We start from the raw sequence: 22,459 nt of genomic DNA, 5'->3' as shown, positions 1-22,459 counted from the left end.
GAAACCATCATGTATGAAATGGAGACGGCAAATAACCATTAGTTCATAAAGAATAAACTGACACGAGATTGAAAAGTTAGGAATTCAAATGCAATCTAAACCAAATTTTAACCACAACAAAGGTATCGATTTTTGCCCTAACTGTTCATTTAACCTAATAATAATAATAACCATAAGAAGAATAAGAATAATAATGCAAGTAATCCAAGAAAGAAAGATGAAAAAGTAAAATAGAAAAAGGGAAGTTGTTTTTAACAGGAAAAGTAAGTCTGTCAAAGTTTTTCGAGAGGGGTCCCTTTGTTTGTACCTGAAAAGCTATGCATGTGGTTGAATCAGCCATTCATTCAGATTCAAATAACAACTGAGCTGGAGCACCATCTCTCTCAACAAATGCCAAACTTGGAACACACATAACTTTCTTCCAAACAAAACCCAAATCTATCCAAATCCACTCCCTTGCTTCCCATTTCTCAACCCAACCTTCCACCTCAAATTTATGATTCTAATTCATCCTAATCTAAAAATATCGAATAAGGTTTCGGGTAATTTAACATGATATTAGACCAAGAAGGTAGGTTCGAGCTCCTACTACTACAATGTTGTTCGACTCACCGCTTAAAAAACTCACCTCCCCAACTTCCCCAGCTTCCCCAGCTATGCATTTACTTCTACGAATGTTCTAAACAGCACCAACCAAAGCACAGGTCACATACATACATGTTTCTACTCTATTCCTTTAACGATCCAAAACTACTCTTCTAAAGTGTTCTAAGAATCAATCCCTAATCAGCTAATAGAAAACTAAAGAGAGATGTATAAAGAACTGAGCAGTAGAGTTAAAGAGATTAGAAGAGCAGCAAGCCAAAAGGTAAAATACTTCTGTAGTAAACTGTAAAGTGGAAGGCACAGAGCACAGCAAAGCAAGCAGTTGGGAAATAAAACAAAGCAATTTCAGCATCAGCCTGAAACTCAGAAGGAAAAGGATAAAAAGAGAAGGGTGTATTTTCTGTTTTGATCAGAACTTAAAGGACCCCCTTCTTCCTGAGCTGCTGAATCGCTCATTTTTTGCAATTTTTGAAATTGCAAAAAGGCCAAATGGGTAAGTGGGGGTTGCCGGGAGGAAGTCTGCAAAATCCTGAGGAAAAGTAAAAGAGTTGGAAGCAGACAGTAAAAGCTCGTACCGTACAAACAAACAAAAAAATTTCTTCTTCTCAGGCATTGGCTTCTGACACCAACTCTTTTGTGTCACATTTTATAATAAATTCTCTTAAATCTGTATTTACACTGCTATTTATTTCCCCTTGCTTTCGTTTGTGGGTTTCTGTAGAGATGTCAGAGACAAGAGCTGCAAAAAAAAGGCCAGTTTCCCTCCTCAACCAGAAGTTACAGAGAGATGCAGTCATAATATGAACACTTGAACAGGCAAGAAGAGAGAGGGAGAGGTGGGCATGCAACACCATAATCAGAACCATTAGTTTATCAATTGCTGAAGACTCTGCAACCCAAATGGTCTCTGAAATAAATATACAGTTCAGGACATACACGATACTCAGAGGGCTCTAGTAATAATCTAAACAGAGGAGCCTCCCACTCCCTGACCTGGTTTTATCATCTCCCTGGAGCTCTGTCTTGCTTGCGATTTGAAGTTCTTTGTTGTTTCTCTCAACTGATAAATAGACTTATTTTTATCTATTTCAAGTATGTGTACCAGAAGTATGTTTCCCTTCACCTCAGCTCAGTGGCAGGAGCTTGAACATCAAGCTCTCATCTTCAAATACATGGTTTCCGGCATTCCTATACCTCCTGATCTCCTCTTTAGTATTAAAAGAAGTACCTTGGACTCTCCTTTCACTTCTAAGCTTTTCCCCCACCATCCTCAACATGGTAAATAAATATCTCTCTATCTCCCTCTCCCATTCTCTCTCTTTATCAATGTTTCTGTTTCATGCAGTAGGGTGGAACTATTTGCAAATGAGTTTAGGGAGGAAGATAGACCCAGAACCAGGGAGGTGCAGAAGAACTGATGGGAAAAAGTGGAGATGCTCAAAAGAGGCGTATCCAGATTCGAAGTACTGCGAGAGGCACATGCATAGAGGCAAAAATCGTTCAAGAAAGCCTGTGGATGTTTTGAAAACGACAGCAACAAATGATATTAACCGCCTTTCAAATCCAGCGTTTTCTTCCCTAACCAACAATTCATCCCTACTCTCCTATCGGCCCTTCCCCGCTCATCAAATATCTTCAACTTCTAATGGGAATGGCATATCACCCCAAGACACTAATACCCTCTTGCTTCTGGAATCTGGTTCTTACTCGGACAGAAACCCAGATTACAGGTTTGTAGATTATTCTACTCTCTTTGGAGTTGGAGATTAATATTAAGTATTGAGATTCTGACTTTTGTCCATCTTCTGTTATTAACAAGAAGAAGTAGGGACACTTATGGGCTAAAAGAGAAAGTCGATGAGTATGCCTTCTTCTCGCAAGAACCATCTGAAACTGCTGCAAGAGCCGATTCTCTGCAACTGACACCACTAACAATGAGTTGTTCTTCTCTATATCCAAAACAGAACAACTGCTCTTCTTTGCAGAATGATCAGTCCTGCTATCAGCCTCATCAGAGCCTCACAGACCCTTTGAAGCAACAAAAGAGAGATGAATCACAGAAGACAGTTCATCGATTCTTCGATGAATGGCCTCCAAAAGAGAGAGGATCACGGCTTGATTTCGAAGATAAATCATCAAATACTGGCTCAGTTTCCACCATTCGGCCCTCAACTTCCATTCCCACCACTTCCAACGACTTCCCCATTTTCGGATTCAACAACCCATAATGATTCCTGGCCCCGAACTCCTTTTTTCTTTCTTTTTTTTCCTTTTCTCCAAAGTCGGTTTGTTCCTGTGCCTGATCTCCAGGGTGACCCCAGTTGTTCCTTATTGAATTTTATTTGGTTTCCTAGGATGTACTTTCGGCTGAAGCTTCATCCCATCTTTTTTCTTTTGTAGGGTGGGGTTCAATTGGGCCATGGGTTGTTTATTAAACGAATGTTCCATCGTTTTTTATTCTAGTGTAGACTTTTCTACATCATTTCTTACTTAAAGGGTTTTGATCCCTTGGACACTGCATAGGCATGGAAATCAAATTTACTTCCACTGATTTGGAGGGAATGGATCAATATGCACATTTAAAGTATGCTATTTAAACCTTTTGTATACTAAAAAAAATCAGTCTACCTGATTAAATCAATTGAAGGGAAGATGATATCAAGTTCAACTTCCCCCAACTTCTTCCTCAACCTTCAACTTCATTTGCTCTACCTTTTCCAGCAATTACTATTTTCCATATAGAGGGGAAAAAAATAGACAATCTGCTGGTTAGAAAGAGGAAAAATAAAGATGCCAAAATGATAACAGTTGTAACTTTCAACATCAATAGTTTTACTGCCCATCATCAATGGTTGACACACAAATAGGAACGTTTCCATATTTAAACAAAATATATTTTGTAAAGCATTGCAAGAAAAAGTAGACAATGCTCATCAATTCTTCCACTGACCTGTCATCGATATAATGAAAATCCAGAGTTGGCAGCAGAATGGGTGTTGTCGGCACATAAAACAACGCGTCCCTGAAGATTCCAACATTAGGGATAAAGATTGGCTTCAGTTGCATTTATTAGCAATAAATAAAGATCAAGTTGGGAGACAACCTTCGAAAATCTTTAATATCCTGTTGCACAAAATGAAAATCCATCTATTCTTCTACTAATTAATCACCGGTAAATTTTACATGATAAAAGTGAAAATACAGTTTCATTATTCTAATAATGTATTAATCGCTGAAGCAATTTATCAGTCCGACTCTCTAAATTGCAGTTCTAATAGAACCTCTAACCATATGAATACCAAACAAATTTTACTATGTTGAGAGCCTATCAGATGATAAAGAGAAAAACATTCTAAAATTTACTCTTCTACTGGCCGTAATATCATTAAAGGTTTAGGTAAGACATTGATGCCTCGGGACACTGGGCAACAGAAGCAGCCAATGTAGGTGTGGTAATAATCCGTCGAGCTGCTGCATTTCACCTTAACTTAAGGGAAGTTGGTAGAACCCGATTTGAATATCTTGGCCGAACCAAGTTCGAGAGTTAATAAAGGCATATTGTTTGGATTACTGCCATCTCATCTGATTTCTCCATCACTACCCTCTAGTCCAGCGGAGTTTTCTCTTTCAAGTCTGGACTTTCCCTGCGTGTGCATAGGCTCATCGTCTTCCGATTCCGACCATGTGGCCCTTCGTCGGGCTGCATTGGATGAAGGTACACCCTGCAACTTCAAAGACCAAAAATTAACTAAATGACCCAAACTAATCCAACAAAATACCCAAAAAGGTGTATAATATACAAAAAGAAAAACCACTTTGGAAGAATAGAGAATGACAGTTACACTGATTAGCAATTCAACCTTAACAATATCCGACCAATAGATTTAGAAAGGACAGGTGAACGGAGTAAATTGACTCTAAATCATGATCATGAAGAGACTCGTAGAGATTCAAATACTTCATTAAAATGAACACGTCGTAGACTCAAAATTAGATGCAATAATTTATAGCAAGAGGCAGTATCAAGAGAATCTACTTGAGTTCAGATCAGAGATGCCAATCTTGTCTCAAAGATAATATCGAGGTAGTAAAAAGATATTACCGCTTCATCCTCAGCATCAGAATCTTCAAGCCCAGCTTCAGCAAGAGCATCCTGATCATTCCCTTCTACATCATCGTCCTGATCATTCATTTGGCTGTGGGACTCCCTATAACTTGTGTTATTATCCTCATTGTCTAGTTCTTGATCATCCATCATATCATTATCAGCCTCCTCTGTCTCATAATGCGATTTCCCCTTCCTGTCTTTCCTTCTCCTCTTTCCACCTTTCCTTCTCCTCTTCTCACTATTACCAGCTTCATCGTCATCAATCTCTGACCTTTCTCTTCGTTTAGCAGGTGCGGTGCTCTTCCATTGCTCCTGGAGGACAATTAAATGAGCTACTCGAGGTATCAAGTAAAAGATAGTCATCCAAATAGCATGCAACAGAACATGATCTCAACTTCTATTAACAGAAAGTGTGCATTACTCAGCACCACTAAAGTGCATACGCAAACTCAACCTTAAAACCCTGCTCTAATGAATAAAGGGGATTTCTCTAAAATATTACACACTAGAAAAGATAAAATGTTTCACCTTCCCCTCTAAACCACTTAACTTTGTATGAAACCATAAATCCTACTCTGACATGATAAGTAAATAAATGACGGGTGTCTGAACAAAATTCCTTCAATACCCTCCATTACCAATAGAATGCAGGTGCTCGAAATGCATGCCTTTTTAATTTCTCTTCACGTGTTCCACAATTCTAAAGTTCTGCGACATTATAATTCAAATACTCACAGAAACAATATAATTCAAAATAATTACCTTCACACGTTTAAAATGCTGCTCCTGTTGCATCATCCGCTTTTCCTCATCTTCCAGTTTTCTCCTCTCCAGCTGTTTTAGCAAATAATATCAGAAAAAAAAATTCATCACTCACTATAACTAATTCTCTTTTTTTGAAAAAAGGTTAAATATAATAATGATAAAAAACAACTCGTACTTGAAATTTCCTTTGTTCGTCTGCTTTTCGCCGGGCATCCTCGGCAAATGCAACTTGTCGTGCTAGTTCTTGTCTTTGACGGATCTGCTGCTCTTCATGTTCTGCTGCTTTGAGGTGAACTCCAGCAGCTTCCAGCAAGTGCTTGCAGTAACAAACATGAGTATCAATCTTCTTCTCATCAAACCCATGAAAGTGGAGGTTGGAGGCAGCAGATAACTGACTAAAAACACGAACAGCATTTTCCAGCTCCACTACTGTTGAACGCACCTAATAGATTTCATTGGGGCAAAAAACAATTAATGCAATAGCCATGCAAAAGAGAAGGAGATGTGGGGTCAAAGATTGGAAAAGCATAATGGAGTAATTTAATTAGTGATCTAAAGGTTATTATAGATACATTCATAATTTCCATGGTTTTACAACTCAATTATACCTGAGACGCTAGGAGCTAAATAAATAATATGCCAACTCAAAAATTGATCAAGGATGATTATGCAGAAAACCAGGGTTAAAATCCTGTTCCCTAACAGGTATCGCCATCTTTACATTGAAGTAAAACAAATCATAATGTTTGGTTGAAGTATAACAAATCCTAATATCTGACTGCTGATAAGACCAGAACGTTTGATCATCTTTCTGAGTGTTTTCATCATCAAGTTTGAAGAAACTAACAGGTAATAAATTGATTATTCAGATTCACAAAGCTTCAGAGTAAATTCAGATCAAGTCCAGTCTCAGAATATTAAAGCTAGGAATGTCTTATTCCCCGCTCTAGCCCTATAGGCATTGATGAAATATTTTCTCATGTCTTGTAAAAGAAAATGTTTCTGGACTGTCCTGTCCACGTCCAAAAAAAAAAAAAATGGAAAAAGGAGAAGGATCAATACTAAAAAGAAGAATGAGCCAACTCCATTATGACATCTTAAAACATCTGTTTTTTCATCAAACTGATAGTAATTTAAACTAATTATGCCAAAACTTGAGGGAATGATGAGCAATCCAGGGTTAACTTATTAATGACTTCAGACCTTATAGAAATGAAGAAATGTCTCCACAGATATTTAACAGCAATAAATATTTAGGCCAAAAGTATCGAGAAACAACCTCATCTGCTGTCCTTTTTGTCTTTTGTAGTGTTGAAGCTGAAAACTTCTGCATTGCTACACCAGCATCAAATCTTAAAGTATAATTTGAGGGTGCCAAGTGGATAGCTCTCAGTAGGGTCTTTTTGCAGTCTTGCCACTGTTCAGCTTCATAAAATGTACGAGCTAGATAGAGAAGAATTTGATAATCTGTATTGTAATAAAACTTCCGCAAGCAATTTTGATACTGCAAGATAACAATTGGCATTAATTCATGGATGCAATAACGAAAAGAACTTTTTGTTAGTAAGATGAGGACACCTATAATTTTTCAGCGAACAAGATATAAGTATATACCATTTTCACAGCTAATGAAAAGTTTCCTTGAGCAAAATAGACATGTGCCAAATTGATCCACACATCTGGCATCTGGACAAAAATGTTCCCACTTGCAGCTTCTTGAACCTACAACAACTGAAAGTTAGCAAAAGGTGCAAATAACCATATAATTTTACAAGATACAGGTTTTAAAAGGTTGTAGTATGAAGTAAGAATACAAGTGCTCACTTGTGTAAAAATATCTTTCGAAACATCAAATTGACCTTTTTCAGCCAGGATGACCCCAGCTCCATTAGCGGCATACAAATTAGCAGGATGTTGTACCAGAACCTGCTCAATTAAAAACAAATACCAACCATTAAACTGCAAGATTAAAGACAATTTCCACAATTTACAATGAAGAAAACCCAGAAGATTGAACATAGGCCACTGAATACGAGATGCCTACTGAATAATCAACATTAATTTATGAAGTAGTTTAACTTCTTTATCCATTAAAATTAGGGCATCAAAAAACTCATACAAAAAGAACATTTTTAAGATCTTTTTAATATAATATTGCACATGCTCTTTTTAATAGAAAAGAATACATTCATCATCATCCCTTTAAACAAGTGCATTAAATGAGTCTTTTAATCAAAAACATTGCAGTATATGATAAAAGATACATGAACTTCATTCCATCAACCTTGACAGACCAAAATTACTTAAATTTAATCTGAATGCCAGCAGAAACATTTGACCATGTGTGGATATTGAAGCAATCAATAGATCCTAATTAACAAAATGAAGAGCGAGATATGGAGGATAAAACAAAAGAAAGAGAACTGAAAACATACCCTTGTATATAGTTCTTTAGATTTTTCCAAATGGGTAGCCTCCAACTTGGGATTTCTTTTCTCATTTCGAAGTGCAGCAAAGTAGTTCCAGTTTCCCTGGCCAAGGTTAAAAGAAAAATTAAAGAAAATAAAAACGATGTTTGAATGGTAGATACAGATAATAGTGGAGAAAAGAAATTTGAGAATATAATTAACAAATGCGAGGTGTTATGCAAATATGATTTACAGAAATATCGCTCATTTGACATATACAGAAACAATACATTCCTTAGAATAAGGATAGTAATACTTCACAAGAACTAAAATGAACGTGCACAGTGAAAAGTAACCCACCAAAGAAAGAGTCGCATAAGAATCCTTTCCATCAGTGGCTTCACCTGCAGCCCGGAAAGTTTCTTTTGCCCTAACCCAGTCATCATTTTTTAACTCAAGCTCGCCTAGCATAGACAAGGCATTTGAGCACTTCTCATTCACTTTCAGAGCATCATTAACCTACGAAAGAAACACATTGACAATACAAGATTGATTTCAAGATATAAATAGAAAAGGTTGGGTGGAAGAGCTAACAAACCAATTCAATGCTTAGTTGAACATAGTTTCTAGCTTTTGCAATGGACGCAAGCCTCAGGTAAGCATCTACATAGTCTGGATACTGTCAAAAGGAAAGAGGTGTTAAAAGCAAAGTGCAATAAGGAACTCCAAAGAGCAACTAATAAAGTACTAACACATACTTTAAACAAAATCAAGCGATAGAGTACACTTGCAACTTCAATGTTATGCAACTGCTCTAACAATCGAGCCAGATTAAATAGAGTTGTGACTTTCTTCCATGGTAGTACGATTGAACGACCTTCCCTCTCCAGTCGATAAAATAATTCCATGTCCTTGTATTGAAGAACGGACGCACTTGCGTCAATAGCAGGGCATCTCTCTTTACCATCAATAAAATCTAGCCAAATCCCATCACCTAAAGCCTCCTTGAAAATTCTTTCAGCAAGCTGACAAAAATAGGAAATGAGAAAATTAAAAGAAAGAGGACAACATTTGACAACTTGACGCAGAATTAACTTCAATGTAATCAATAAACTCAAACTCTACTCTTTCAAAGTGAAGAACCCAACTTGCAACATTAGACCATACAAACCTCAAACTCTTCTCTTTCAAAGTGAAGAACCCCAAGATTGTTGAGCACTTCAATATGTACTTCTTGACCTCCCTTTCTTAAGAGATTGCTAGCCTGTTATAACACTCGATGTCAAAACAAATTATAGACTATGCCAATAAGAAAATAACTAGCTAGAAAGTAATTGCCGATCATATAGAGAATCAAATTGCAAAGTAAACAAAAAAATCCCTACAGTCTTAAAGGCATCCAAAGCAGCTCCTTCATCAGTTGAAATCAACAATTCTCCAAGATCTAAAAAGGCCTGCAATGTAATTTAATTCTGCATTACATTACATGTAGTGAAAACTGAACAGAAGCAAGCCCATAAATATGGGGAAGGTTGCGTATGAATGTCTTAATTGTACTTGCTTCACCAGGAAGCAGAGAAATTGGATGCTTGTCCTAGACCTCCTATAAAAAGTAATGCAAAATGTAAAACGTTCAAGATGGTCATCTTAAAGGAAAATGGAATACTGAGCGTTCGCACAAAGGAATGCTTGCTGATATCAAGAATACACAAATCTAATTGAAGATGCACCAGGCTTAATGTCAGTTGGAGCCAAATCTTCTATAGACATCATTTTTTGGCTGATAGATTACAATACTTGTTACTTACTAATACTTCAAAGAAGACAAGTACTCCATGGCCATAAGTCAAATACCATGACTAACCATGAAAACTCAACACAAGCTTATGAAAGAAATAATATGTCAATGCCAAGGCACTAAAAGAAGTGTTGAGGGAACATTTACCGTCTTAAGTTTCACAGCTATGTAAAGTAATATTGATAAAATTAGGCCTTAGAACCAAGGCACAATTAAGAACCGTGAACAAATAAACAAGTCCGACATTAAGAGATGGAGATGCCAACTTGCAACATAAAGACATTATAAAGTCTCCCAATTCCACCAACTTAAGGTCTACCTGTGCATCACGTGGATCAATTTTTGTAGCTTTCCTTAAAGTCTCCTGGGCCTTGTCAGCCTGTCCAAGCTGAACATAAATATGACCAAGTACCTACATCAAACCAGTTACTCAATTAATAAGACAAAACAATAAAAAATGCTAGAAAAAATAAAAGCAAGGACATGCAAGTAATGAAACACGAATCTAATATCTTTTAATTTCAACTCACTCACTTTCAATGTATCACAATTGTCCGGACATACGTCCAAAACCTTCTCAAAATTTGACAATGCACTTCTAAGATCTCCCATCTTCAGTTGAACTTGACCCAACCCTATACCAATGAGACAAAATACCTGAAATCTAGAATTCAACCTCAAAACGCCATGGTAACAGCATCAAACAAAATAGGAAAAGGATGTTATCACTTAAATAAATTGCCCTTTTATCAAACCAATCGTATGCCATTGAAATGCCTTTGAACTATATTATAAGTATGTATGCAGTAAATAAAAGGGAAAAAGAGGAAACACTCCAAGAAGTAAGAAGTTGGTCATCTAACGACTACACTTCCTGGTCATTATTAAAAAAGTGTAAGCCCTTGGGACTTGGGCACAAAGCACCCAAAATAGAAAAATATAAATAATTTTTTTATACATGAAAAACCAAATTGTTATGACTAATAAGATAATTGAAAATTTAAGAATTAGAGCTTTTGAAAGAGAATTTCTAGAGAAATAAAGGTTTATGGAACGTATTTTTTATTACTTCAAAGAATAGAGAATTTATTGCCAAAGCACCCTTGTTTAAACATTAGTTAAGATAGCTAATATATTAGAGCTTCAAAAGCAGCAGCATGTTAAAGTACCTAAGAGCTTGCAAGGGAGAGAGGAGAGGGGGAAAAAGTTGGGGGAAAAAATGATTTGTCATTGGCTGAACTAGAACTATCCAAACATACCCAAAAGAAACTGTTGGTAAGAGGCAGAAGGAAAAATAGGGAAACGAACTTGCCATAATAAGGAAATACAAACTCGCGAGGTTTATTAGCTTCCTTTGCAGATGCCATGTAGTATAAGCCAGCTTTCTCATAGTCTCCCTACAGATATTCTACCATCAGTATAATAATCTTCTTCTCCATTTCTTAACGTCATGAGATCAAGAAAGCTATCATACCTTGCTATGGTAAGACCGAGCAAGATTGTAGAAGGAATGAGATTTTGTAGGTCCATGGTTGGTAATGGCAAGCGCAGTTTCAGTCAATTGCTCCACCAAAAAGTGTTGACCAGTAAAGAAAAAGTGATTTGCCAAGTAATTCAGAGCCATTGCACAAAAAGGGTATACTTCAAATGCCCTCTGCATCTTTTCCATCCCATTTCTGATTCGACCAGCTGCCATGGTGGACAGACACCACAATTGAATCACTCAAATATAACCTAGCAAAAATAATTTCCATGAGAAGGAAAGAACACCATGATGAAACCTACCGTCATTTGTGTTCAGATCAATGATTGCCAGAGCAACAAGAGCCTCCACGTTTTCTGGATCCAACTGCAAGTGTAGAATTAAGAAATATTAAGCCAACATCAACTTCAAGCAGGTAAGTTTGCATAAATTTAATGGATGATTGGAAACGAGTATCACTAGCCTGTAAAACTCTCTCAAATGCTTGCTTAGCCTTTCCATATTGTTTCAATTGATAGCGGCACAGGCCTATGCCAAGTCTCACAGCAGCAGGGCAATCAGGATACACTTGCAAGGCCCTCTGTTTGCAAATTCAAGTTACAAGTGCAAAGACATCACCAAATTGGCTCGAGATATTTATATCTTTTAATGAAATTAAGTAATCAAGGAAGAGAGCAAGTTGGTCCCCACCAAGCATAAATGATAACAAAGCAGATTCAAAGGTCACTTGTTGCTAGACAGGAAAAGGTAACTGACCTTGTATAGCTCTAGTGATTCAGAAAAATGTCCACGGTTGAATTCAACACATGCCTGCAGATACACCGAAGATGTTAAGGGGAGAAGAATACATCAACCAATACATCCACCCTCAGTCTTGTTTAAAGAATTGGTTCAGACCTCAACTAAGTTTCTATACATTGTTAAATATGCTGTAACAATAATGATTCTACATCAGATTGATGAGACCAGGGTGAAGCACATAACCTCATCAGGCACAACAGATAGAATAGACTTATTCAAAGTGCACTTTGAAAAGGTGTATAAGATATAGTACAGTACAATCTTAGGCGATTAACATTCAACCAGTTCCAACTATCAGATAAAATAGACATGCAGATGCATTCCATCTGCAAGGGACTCTATATAATAGTGCCGCTGAAAAAACACTCAAAAATCAAGGAGCAGTAAAAGAATCCATTTATAATCAAGGGTCAAAAAGGTTGTCATCTAGACGGCATCTTCGTTCTCATGATCTCAAGTTACCAAAGATCAGTTAATTGATGAGTCAAGTGAAAGATTTTGCTCGTACCTGACCTAGAAGAGCAGGAACATTGTCACGATCTCCATCTAAAACAATTTTGAATGCAGCAAATGCCTGTTCTACTTCCCCTTTGGTCAATAAAAGCTGACCTGTGAAATTTCAGGCATTTGAATTCATAACATGCTCAAAGAATAATAAAAAAGACATAAACAAAGGAAGTTCAAAAGCAGTTTAAAACAGATAGCAAAAAAACTACCAATTGTGTTTAATTATAAAATTAAACTTAACACAAAATTTTTAGATTGAAAGTTTACCTTTTCCAACCCAAGTTGAAGGTTCATGCATATCAATTCTTGATGCTTTATTGTAATATTGTGTAGCCAAAATGAAATGTTCTTCTTTTTCTCGTTGTTTTGTCTCAATTTTTCCAAGATGGCTGTAGTAAGCACCCAAGGCATTTAAGATTGCAATTCTTTCATATCTAACGTCAGCATAGTACTCATCAATTTCTGCAACAATTACAAATTTACAGAAGTTGAGTTAAGATTGGAAGATTATGTGTGTGTATGTGAGCTTATTTACTCTATTCAAGTAGTATCAACTGATTAAGGTATTCAATCTACTCAGAGAGCAAACTAAAAATAATCTAAAAAGTCCAACTTTTGAAAAGAAGCTAATAATAATACCTGGACTAGACCCTTCCTCCAGAATTTGGCGGAACTGTTCCAGTTTCCCTTGCTTGAAGTATTCCCTCTGGAATGTGTGAAAGGAATGGTAAATGGAAACTCAGACATGGGTGTAATACATGATAAAAGCAAGAAACATATACTCATAAAATAATATATATTTATAAAGAATAAACTTCTCGGTTTGATAGTTGAGTTATAATTGATCTCAAAGTAACAATTTTCTCATTATAGCCTCATCCTTGAGGCATGACAAAACAGAGGAGGAGAATGCCATTAGTTTTAAACTAAAACTAAATACATCCTATGAAATGCAAGATATGCTCAGAAATTCAAATATTCCACAGGAAAAGAGAATCATAAACCTAGGAACTATGAAATTGAAGCCAACACATTGGTAGTTGGTGGAACAAACAAACTGAAAGAGTACAGTGTATAATGTTGCTTAAGCTGCAGATTCAAGAGATCAAAGAAAACCTGGTGAGATGAAGTTAATAAACCCTCCAATATATTGACCAAGAAGACTATATATGATCGAGAATAACCTTTTGGCAAGTAAAAGCTACATTTGAATAGGCAATGCTCATACATATCTGTACCACCAAGAGCTCATAACACAAAAATACCCGCAAAAATAGAAAAAACACACACACATAGAAATTTCGGTCGCCGCCGCCTCATCGGTCAGTAATTATTAGAAAGACACGCCAAATTCATCCACACATACTCCAATTACTCAAAAATTTCGAAATTAGGTATCCTATAATGAGACCGAGACCAAAACGAATCAATAAGACAGCAATATAAGCGAACGACAGGAACGGAAATCGAGCATAAAGGCGCATAGCATTTTAACATTAGAGAGTAGAACAAACCGCAATGATTAGCCAGAGATCTAACGGAGCTTGCTCGGCCTTGAGTATGTCGAGAATGTCAGAAGCATCCCTGGGGAGTTGATCGAGAGCTACCCTGACCTCCTCCTCCGAGTTCTGCACCGGTATGTACACACAAGCCATGGTTTTCCTTCGAAACGCCAAAGCAGGAGAAGCGGAGGAGTGGGAGAAAACCCCAGAATTGTTCGCCGGAAAACCTCGGAGCTCTGTTTCTATTTTCCAACTCTGTTCTCTTCTTGTCCGGGAGTAAAATCTCGCCTGATTCACCAAATTTTGATCATAGGGCACAATTAATACGTTCAATTACAATCTTAACGGCCTCTTTTACCAATTCCCTTTATTGGCCTTCCACACAAAAAAAAATTAATAAATAAATAAATAAATATATATATATATATATATTTATCTGTTAACAAATTGTATATTTATCTGTTGATAAATAAATATTTATATATATTTATCTGTTAATATTGATTTTTATTCCTTCATATATCTATAATAAAAACGGCTAGATTTGAAAATTAATTTTTTTTTTTATCTAAAGATCTCGAGCATCACCCTATTCTTTGAGAGGTTAGACATCTAATTTCGAGATATTAAATTTGTAAGACAAATTTATAGATTTCGTATAAAAGTATTAGTTTCAAATATTATTTTTATTAACTATAAACCTTTTTTTTTTTTTGTAATTTGATTGTTATTATTAATATAAAAATAAATGAAGAAAAATAAACAAAAAAAAATTTATTTTTTTCGTCTATGTATTTTTTTTTTAATTTGTTTTATATTGTAGGAAGATTGGGCACTCACTGACTTTGGCACTGGACGATTATAAAAATGGGGTAGGGGTGAATTCAATAATAGACCGTTGTTGGCATTCCAGTCTTCTTCTTGGTCTATTGGGTGAATTCAATAATAGACGACCGTTGGTATTTCAGTATTCCTTTTCTCTTGAGGGCCTATCTAAAAGAAAATAAGGAAGAAAATTGAGAGGGAATAAAAAAATGAGATTTTTTTTTTTGAAGGTATAATAAAAAGTAAATAAAATTTAGGAATATTTAAAAAAATGATAAATAATTTAAAAACTTTTTAAATTTCATTAGTTGATAGTTTATACATTTTAAGATAATATTTATTATATTATTTCTAGGTTTCTTGATAATAAAGTATATAAGTAGTTATTGCCGTGGGCGGCAACCTCCGTCACGTAAAATTGCGGTTGCGAACTTCCGGCGCGTCTCATTCACTCTCAGAACAGGTGAAAGCTTCTGCCGCCATTTTTCTTCTGCTCTATTCCCTGTTTCTTTGACTGGATATCGCCGGCACATCACGCTGTAAGTAATTGTTTTTGCCTTTTCTTTTCTACTGGCCGTGCATTTGATCGTTAAAGTTCGACCACTGATCCAATATCTCGCTCGATATTGCTCTGTTTTTCGGTAATGCGTTTGTTCGATTTATAACGACTGTGTTGCTCAATCCTGTATGCATGTTGAATTTTTCATCAATGTGGCATCTAGTTTGTGATTTGATGATCTCCACATTTACCAATTGGTGTTGCTACATTTGATCCGTCCAAGAGAGTAAGGCTAAAATAACTTGGCAGTTTTCTCTCTAATGGAGTGTGTTCTTTTTGTAGTTAGAATGGTACATTGTGTAACTCTTACCGATTTCTTATTTTTTATTTTTGGAAATCTTATAACATCATGGATTATGAGTGTGTTCGTTGTTTGATCCAAATCGATTAATGTGAATGCAATTAGACGACGGTTTTTGGTTTAAACGTCCCGGTTTTTAATTCAAGAAAAAATTTCTCGGGTGAAGTATTTAATATTTTTCCGTGATGGAAGCGAATGTTCCATGAAGGTAAATTTCGTCCACTTAAAGGTGCATGGCTGAAGTAGTGAAGTTCATGGATTCAATTTCAAGTGGCATTCGGGAAACGAATCAAGAACCTTTATATTTCCTCATGAACGATGTTATCCTAACTGTAGCGTTATCTTAGTTGCATTCCCAGTGCAATTTGAATAGGTTGACTGTGCCATTTTAAGATCGGGCCATGGCAAGAAAACTTTTGCATTTAACATTTAATAGTGACTGATCGTTATTGTCTTTTCAGAATTGACGAACGTTTGAAAATTAATAGCCATGGAGCAAGATCCGACCAAAAACAACGCAGCTGCTCAAAGGAAGGTATGTTCCGGCTTTCCCATCTATCTATTTGTTTGAGAAGTTATAAAATTTGATTTTGATCTGATGGAATGACCTGCTGCAGATGAAATTTGCTCCAAAAGCACCTCCTCGTCGTATACCAAAGACTGAAGTCAAAGCGTAAGCACGTCACTTTCAAATTTAGTAGCACCTCCAATTATTCCGAATTTCTGCTGCAATCAAAATGTATGTTTGTTCTTTGTAGAGAAGTATCAGAGGCCGCTGATGCTGCTCAAGCCAGGGATCTACTAAAACGCTTCAATGTATGTTTGCTTTCATTTATTTTCTGTTCCTCACATTATTGAGCGTATAGATTATCGAATGTATTACATTCTTGCTCTCCTTTTATCTCTTTAATTTCTCGATGCCTCATTGCAGGAAACTACCCAGAGGGCAAAGCAAAAAGTTGGAAAAAAAGGCCAGTTCCATAAATTAGTCATGTTTATAATTTTATTTTTTTTTGGTTCCGAAGTCAATCCCACTAATGATAATATAGCAATTTGAAAGATATCCTGAAGAATTTTGGATGATAGGGGTGATTTCTTTTACATATTTTTATATCACTATTATATCCAACAATACTTGATTGCTGAAATTTAGGATTTGTATGATATCTTTAATTAAAATTGAGGCTCGTCCCTCGTACCATCTCAAGGTTTTTGCCTCACCTCTTCAAGAGGAAAAACCTCGAGGCGACCTGTAGCCTTGTAAAACTTTGTTTGTTATAACAATGAATACATATATGTGTGTGTGTATTGGCTTATGTGTAACAACGTATACATCTATTTATATATGTGATTAAAATTTTGTCTAAAGATCTAAATATCTTAGGTAATTGTTGTAGGATCCTTTTCTTGAACAGATACCGATAAGAACACATGAATGTTTTAAGAAGACTTTGAGGGCAATTTTCAAACCATGAAAATTGAGGGAGTATAGAAACATAATATGCTTTACTCAAAGCAGTTCTTCTATTTGGACTAAAGCAGTTCTATTTCAGGATTTTCTACCATTTATGAAACCAAAAGAGACCACATTAAGTTTATTAAACATATTGCCAGAGTAATAATGAAGTTGTAGATTGATCCGTGGAGTCTGATAATATGATTCAACATATTAATTATAGATTATGTGGTTTTTCCCCAACTGTACTACTTAGCATATCAGGGGAATGGGGTGAACTTTCCGTGAACCCTACAAACAATTGAAATCTACTTGCACGATGTTTAAAGTTCTTCTAACATGTCTCAATTTCTTGCATGTCTGTTATTTGAATGTGCAGCGGCACCTACACAAGTTGCATTTGGTACTGGAGGCACATCAAGCTCCTTAAGAACATATGGTTCTTCAAAAGCTGGAAATAAACTCAGAAATGAAGGTTGGAAACTAAACTACTAAAATCTACGCTATTCAAGATGTAATTGCTTGATTTGCTACATGTGAGATGTTTTCGATGCACTAAACTGCAAGATGATCATGCAGATGGAACTCTTCCGTCTAGTAAGGAGTATGTAGAACCGTGGGTCAGTAAAACATACAAATCCTCAATTACTTTCCTTTGCAGTTCCTGTTCTTGCACCTGCCTTCAACATTAGCATGTCGATTTAGTAATTCGATTTCATTTTACTGCAGGATTATTACAGTTATTATCCTGTAACTCTTCCTTTACGGAGACCATATTCAGGAAATCCAGGTATCTTTATAAGTTCTTATTTACAAAAACTAAAATTGTATTAGTCTGAAATGCACTTTTGCATATTTCTTATTACTTATGGACAGTTCTCCTGTTGAATCCATGAAAAGTGTACCTGCATCTTCTGCATCAGTTATCTGCTCTAAGTTTTATGTATTACTTTATAGATTCTCTTAACGAGTATGAATTTGGAGAGGCTTCAGAAGCCAGAACCTATGATGAAAATACAACAACACCTGCAATGGATCTTGGTTTACTGGTTAGTCAATGGATTAGATGGATGACAGCATAGCGTAAGCCTCTTGTTTCTAATTTTTCGCTTAATGGTTGATTGGCAGGAGGATAATCCAGAAACAAACATCTTTTTTCTACAATTACCACCTATGGTGCCTGTGACAGAGCAATCTTCTACTGCCGAAGGCATGGAAGCAGCCAACAGCTTGGAACAAAATAAAGTTTCACAACCTCCACAGAAAACTTGCTCACTGAATGAGTTCCCTTCTGGCTCCATGGGTAAATTGCTCGTGTATAGGAGTGGTGCTGTCAAGTTAAAGCTCGGCAACATCGTATACGATGTGAGTATTGTTCTTCTACTTAATTATCAACTGGATTGGTCTCTTGAGATGAAATATCTTGTATTAAAAGCATGGAATCTCCGCATCAGCTTTCTGGAACTTTCAAATCTATTGGGTTTTTGTGTTCCTTCTCACATCAGATTTTAAATTCGGGCAGGTTTCTTCTGGAATGGATTGTGGCTTTGCACAAGAGCTTGCAGCTATCAATGTGGAAGGGAAGCGTTGCTGCATTGTTGGGGAGCTCAGCAAGCGTGCCGTTTTAACACCAGATGTGGACTCCATGTTGAAGAACATCGAGGATTTATGATCGAAATTGACGGGAGTTATTGCTTTACCAAAGATTCGCGAGGGAATAACAACAAACAAAAGATGGGTTAGTTTTTATTTATCTTTTGAGATGGTTTAGTTTTTCAAAACATCTTGGAATCCGATGCATAAGAGAAAAAGAAATTAATCAATCTGCCAATATATATATATATATATATATATATATATATATATATATATCTTAAATGTAAATAATTATGCTCTGGGAGATGCAATTAAATTTCTCCTATTAATATTCTGATTCTCATTCTTTTTGTTGATTTTCTTCGGTCGTCCTTTTCCTATTTTATATAAACTAAAATAAACGATAGTTGATCTTTGAAACGAATAATATTTTTATTTTTATTTTTAAGACTTTATTCTCTTTGTTATTTATTTTTCCTCTTTATTTAGCAGTTAGAATTTATTCTCTATTTAATTATCATTATTATTTTCATTCCAATTTCACATGCAAAATAATGTGAATCTTAAGTTATTGGTGGATGAAGTTTTTATTTTATTTTTCATTGTTCATTTTATTTTTTTTATAAAAGAAAATAATGTTCAAATTTATCCTTGTATATTAAATTTTTGTTCTAATCTTTATCCTTCTAAAAAATAATAGTCTTTTTTTCTTATGGTTGCAAAATTTTATTATAAATTCTATACCCAATTAAAATCATTTTATACAAAATTATGATAACATTTAAGAATCATGATTTTATTTAAGTGAAGTTTTATGCTAAATTTGTGACGGAAGATTTAGATTAAAAAAATGTAAATTAAAAGAACAAATCATTTACTTTTTGTAGGCATGTTTTTGAAGACTCAACATGGATTAAAAAAATTTGATCCAACTATATATTTCCTAAGATAAGTCTCTATTGGTCGTGGTTCCTCAAGTACAAGTTGTTCAATGTTCATTGTAGATGTCATTGGTACTATATTTAAAGTCACGGGTAGTAAATACGAGGCAGTCTATTTGTGGCCTTGGGTATAACAATGTTGGTTGTTTGTTGTTGTGGTAGTTGTTCACGACCAAAGGTACAAGTCCACCCTAAATTATTCGTTCATAGTCTTAGTAGCAATTTATGGACATGGGTATAATAGTTTAAATTATGTGTAGTTCATTCATAGCTGTAAATAGCTTTAATGTTTATCTATTTTCTTTTTAGTTTTATACTAAAATTAATGTTAGATATTTAACTGTTAAAGTTCATTTCATTCAATTAATTTTTTTTTTTTGTTACCGAAGTAATTTCGGTAAGGTTGATATATTATTTATTTATTTATTTTAGTTGAGAGATTATTATATAATTATGTTGTAATTTTAGAGTACACCATAATTGCATTTAATTATATGATTAATTTCTTATAATAAGGATTAAATATAATCCAACTAATATTTTATAGTCAATATTAATTCTTTTATCAGGAGAAAAATGGCGTTTTCTGGTTGCCGAGGAATCTATAATCGAATCATCAACACCCAATAAATTTGCAGAAAATTACTAATTAGGTAGATGATAAGCATGATTAGTGCCGTTATAATCTAAGTCTAATCCACATAATTATTTATAATTGAAAAAACATTATTTTATTTTGTAATGGATTTAAACCGGTAGTTGATTATTTGGTCAAACAGATGAATTAATTATTTTTAAATAAAATATTAGACTCTAATCTCTTTGTTTTATTCATTTGATTTTTTTTTTTGTAATAAAAAAGTTAATTTAATATATGGTAAATTATAAATTTTATTTTATTTTTTAAGTGATTTGAATATCTCCTAGAATAGGTCAAGATTCTATTAAAAATAAAATTTAAATTTATTGAATTAATAATTAATTCATTTTATTTGCCTTTATATTAAAAAATAATTACCTTGCAAAATAATTATTAAAAAAGGCGTTGGGATTAACAATGGTATAAAAATAAATTATTCACTAGTTACTAATTTATAAGAAAATTATTATTCTATTTTAAATTTATTATTTTACTATAAATTTTATATTATGCAAATTATATAAACCTAAATTTGATAGGTCCATTTTTATTTGTAAAAATGTAAAAACAAATATGTTATCATGGCCAATTAAAGGCATAATATTTGTAAAATTAATTAATTAAATAATCTATTTAATTTAATTTTTCGGAAAGTTAATAGCTTTTTAGAATAATATTATCTGAAATATTGAACTTTATAAATATTATGTTATATAATTAAATAAATGATTAGTAACATTTTCTTTATCGACAATTTTATGTTAGATATATTTACATAAATGAATTTGTTTATATTTATATAAAATTGACTTAAAAAAAAAAAAAGTGAAAAATACTTTTAAAGGTAAATGGGTTAATATTTTATTTAAAAAATACTCTTCAATATTAAAAAAAAAAAAACTTAATATATTTTAAAAAAGTTTAATATTATTTTTTAAATAAATTATTAACGACTTTTGAATTATTTTAAAAAATTTAAAGATATTATTAAATTTTTCAAGACGTGTATCAATTTAGGAAAATATATTACAAATTGGAATAAAATAATTTTAAAGTGCTTTTGAAACTCTTTTTCCAGTGGGCCCCATGATCTGGTCCATCAGAGATTTGAATTTCCACGTGGACAGATCCGGCAACAATCCCCGATCAACCCTAGATTTTGCATCTGAGCCAGAACACACCGGATTGTAGCCCCTTCCCCGAATCAAATTGCAAAAATAATTAATTAAAAAAAAAAAGACGTAACTAATTGAGATTAGTGACGACAGCTTTAAAAATAATTTTAATAAGAAAAAAAAAATTATCCAACTTAGTCACAACAATATAAATCCCTCCTAATATAAATTAAATGCAAATTTTAAAGTTTAAATATACCCTAATAACCACTAAATACATATAAGAAAAATTATTTCATAAAATTGATAATTAATTAAAAATTTTGCTTTTATTCAAAAAATAAAATATTTGATATTTTCGACAAATAATAAGTAATTTCTATTAAATTAATTAGTTACACTCAAATTGGTAAATTGTTAATTTTTAAAAATTTTTAAAAATTATATAAAATTGGCATTATGTGGGGAATAATTTCTCTATAAATGGATAGAAATAGAAATAAATTATTATTAATATTATTATTATTATATTTATTTTTGACAGAGGGGTTGAAGCGTGACTGTCAAATCCTATATATTCCCTCTTTTTCCATTTCTCTCACTTCCCCTATCTCAGTTTCTCTCTCTAGAAGAACCTCTCTCTCTCTCTCTCTCTCTCTCTCTCTCTCTCTCTCTCTCTCTCCGTTGTAATTCTCAAGGATTCAGAGAGCGGGGGCGGTAGGGGCGGTAGGGGCTTGTTTCGGAGATTCCATTGAAGCCGCGAACCTTTTCTCTTCTCTTTGGATTTCTGTGTTCTTTGTGTGCTTTCCTTTTGCCCTTTTGCTTTTCTCTCTTCCTTTATACTGCGCTCCTCGTCCTTCCGAACCATTTTTTCATTTTTCAATCCGTGTGTATCTTCTTCTCTCCCGATGTAATGTTCCAGATTTTCAAGGTACTCACTCTTTACTAATCTTTGTCAATCTCTTTGTACGATTATAGAAGGAATTACTAATCATAATCAATCTCATGTCTCTTCGGAGTTACTTTTTTTTTTTTTTTTTTTTAGATA

The 22,459-nt window shown here is 34.3% G+C and overlaps 4 protein-coding genes across 8 annotated transcripts in view; 3 read left to right on the top strand and 1 right to left on the bottom strand.

Moving 5' to 3' along the window:
• Window positions 1–706: 706 nt before the first annotated feature.
• On the top strand, window positions 707–3,095 carry LOC111438762 (growth-regulating factor 5-like). 2 transcript variants are annotated; one of them, XM_023076644.1, is made up of 3 exons: window positions 707–1,884; window positions 1,952–2,336; window positions 2,429–3,095. In XM_023076644.1, exons 1-3 carry the CDS (start codon window positions 1,701–1,703, stop codon window positions 2,832–2,834), a joined length of 975 nt encoding a protein of 324 aa, XP_022932412.1. In that variant the 5' UTR covers window positions 707–1,700; the 3' UTR covers window positions 2,835–3,095. The 2 variants fall into 2 exon arrangements, with proteins under 2 accessions (XP_022932412.1, XP_022932403.1); XM_023076635.1 differs by having other exon boundaries at window positions 2,426–3,095.
• Window positions 3,096–3,710: 615 nt separating this feature from the next.
• Window positions 3,711–14,295, bottom strand: LOC111438750 (protein CTR9 homolog). 2 transcript variants are annotated; one of them, XM_023076613.1, is made up of 24 exons: window positions 13,991–14,295; window positions 13,116–13,182; window positions 12,744–12,938; window positions 12,478–12,578; window positions 11,925–11,978; window positions 11,632–11,748; window positions 11,471–11,534; window positions 11,160–11,374; window positions 10,998–11,082; window positions 10,220–10,320; window positions 10,005–10,097; window positions 9,273–9,341; window positions 9,059–9,151; window positions 8,646–8,912; window positions 8,486–8,566; window positions 8,248–8,406; window positions 7,915–8,010; window positions 7,304–7,405; window positions 7,094–7,201; window positions 6,759–6,983; window positions 5,655–5,921; window positions 5,477–5,548; window positions 4,709–5,026; window positions 3,711–4,334 (listed from the first exon to the last, which is right to left on the bottom strand). In XM_023076613.1, the coding sequence occupies exons 1-24, from the start codon at window positions 14,129–14,131 to the stop codon at window positions 4,185–4,187; spliced, it is 3,240 nt and encodes a 1,079-aa protein (XP_022932381.1). In that variant the 5' UTR covers window positions 14,132–14,295; the 3' UTR covers window positions 3,711–4,184. The 2 variants fall into 2 exon arrangements, with proteins under 2 accessions (XP_022932381.1, XP_022932390.1); XM_023076622.1 differs by having other exon boundaries at window positions 3,711–4,328.
• Window positions 14,296–16,121: 1,826 nt separating this feature from the next.
• LOC111441105 (DNA-directed RNA polymerase III subunit RPC4-like) lies at window positions 16,122–18,791 on the top strand. Its single transcript, XM_023078029.1, has 10 exons — window positions 16,122–16,198; window positions 16,281–16,336; window positions 16,422–16,479; window positions 16,595–16,634; window positions 17,499–17,594; window positions 17,699–17,739; window positions 17,849–17,909; window positions 18,077–18,168; window positions 18,248–18,484; window positions 18,642–18,791. Exons 1-10 carry the CDS (start codon window positions 16,154–16,156, stop codon window positions 18,789–18,791), a joined length of 876 nt encoding a protein of 291 aa, XP_022933797.1. The 5' UTR covers window positions 16,122–16,153.
• Window positions 18,792–22,021: 3,230 nt separating this feature from the next.
• Window positions 22,022–22,459, top strand: part of LOC111441179 (protein ELF4-LIKE 4-like) — a 2,111-nt gene continuing 1,673 nt past the window's right edge. For all 3 annotated transcript variants that reach the window (XM_023078143.1, XM_023078141.1, XM_023078142.1), the window contains exon 1: window positions 22,022–22,342. The gene's annotated coding sequence lies outside the window, so the exon portion shown is untranslated. The remainder of the gene's footprint in view (window positions 22,343–22,459) is intronic.

This window comes from Cucurbita moschata, unplaced genomic scaffold (assembly GCF_002738365.1).
Source record: "Cucurbita moschata cultivar Rifu unplaced genomic scaffold, Cmos_1.0 Cmo_Scf00003, whole genome shotgun sequence".
In the NCBI taxonomy this organism is placed as follows: Eukaryota; Viridiplantae; Streptophyta; class Magnoliopsida; order Cucurbitales; family Cucurbitaceae; genus Cucurbita; species Cucurbita moschata.
This window is presented reverse-complemented; position numbering and strand designations above follow the sequence as displayed.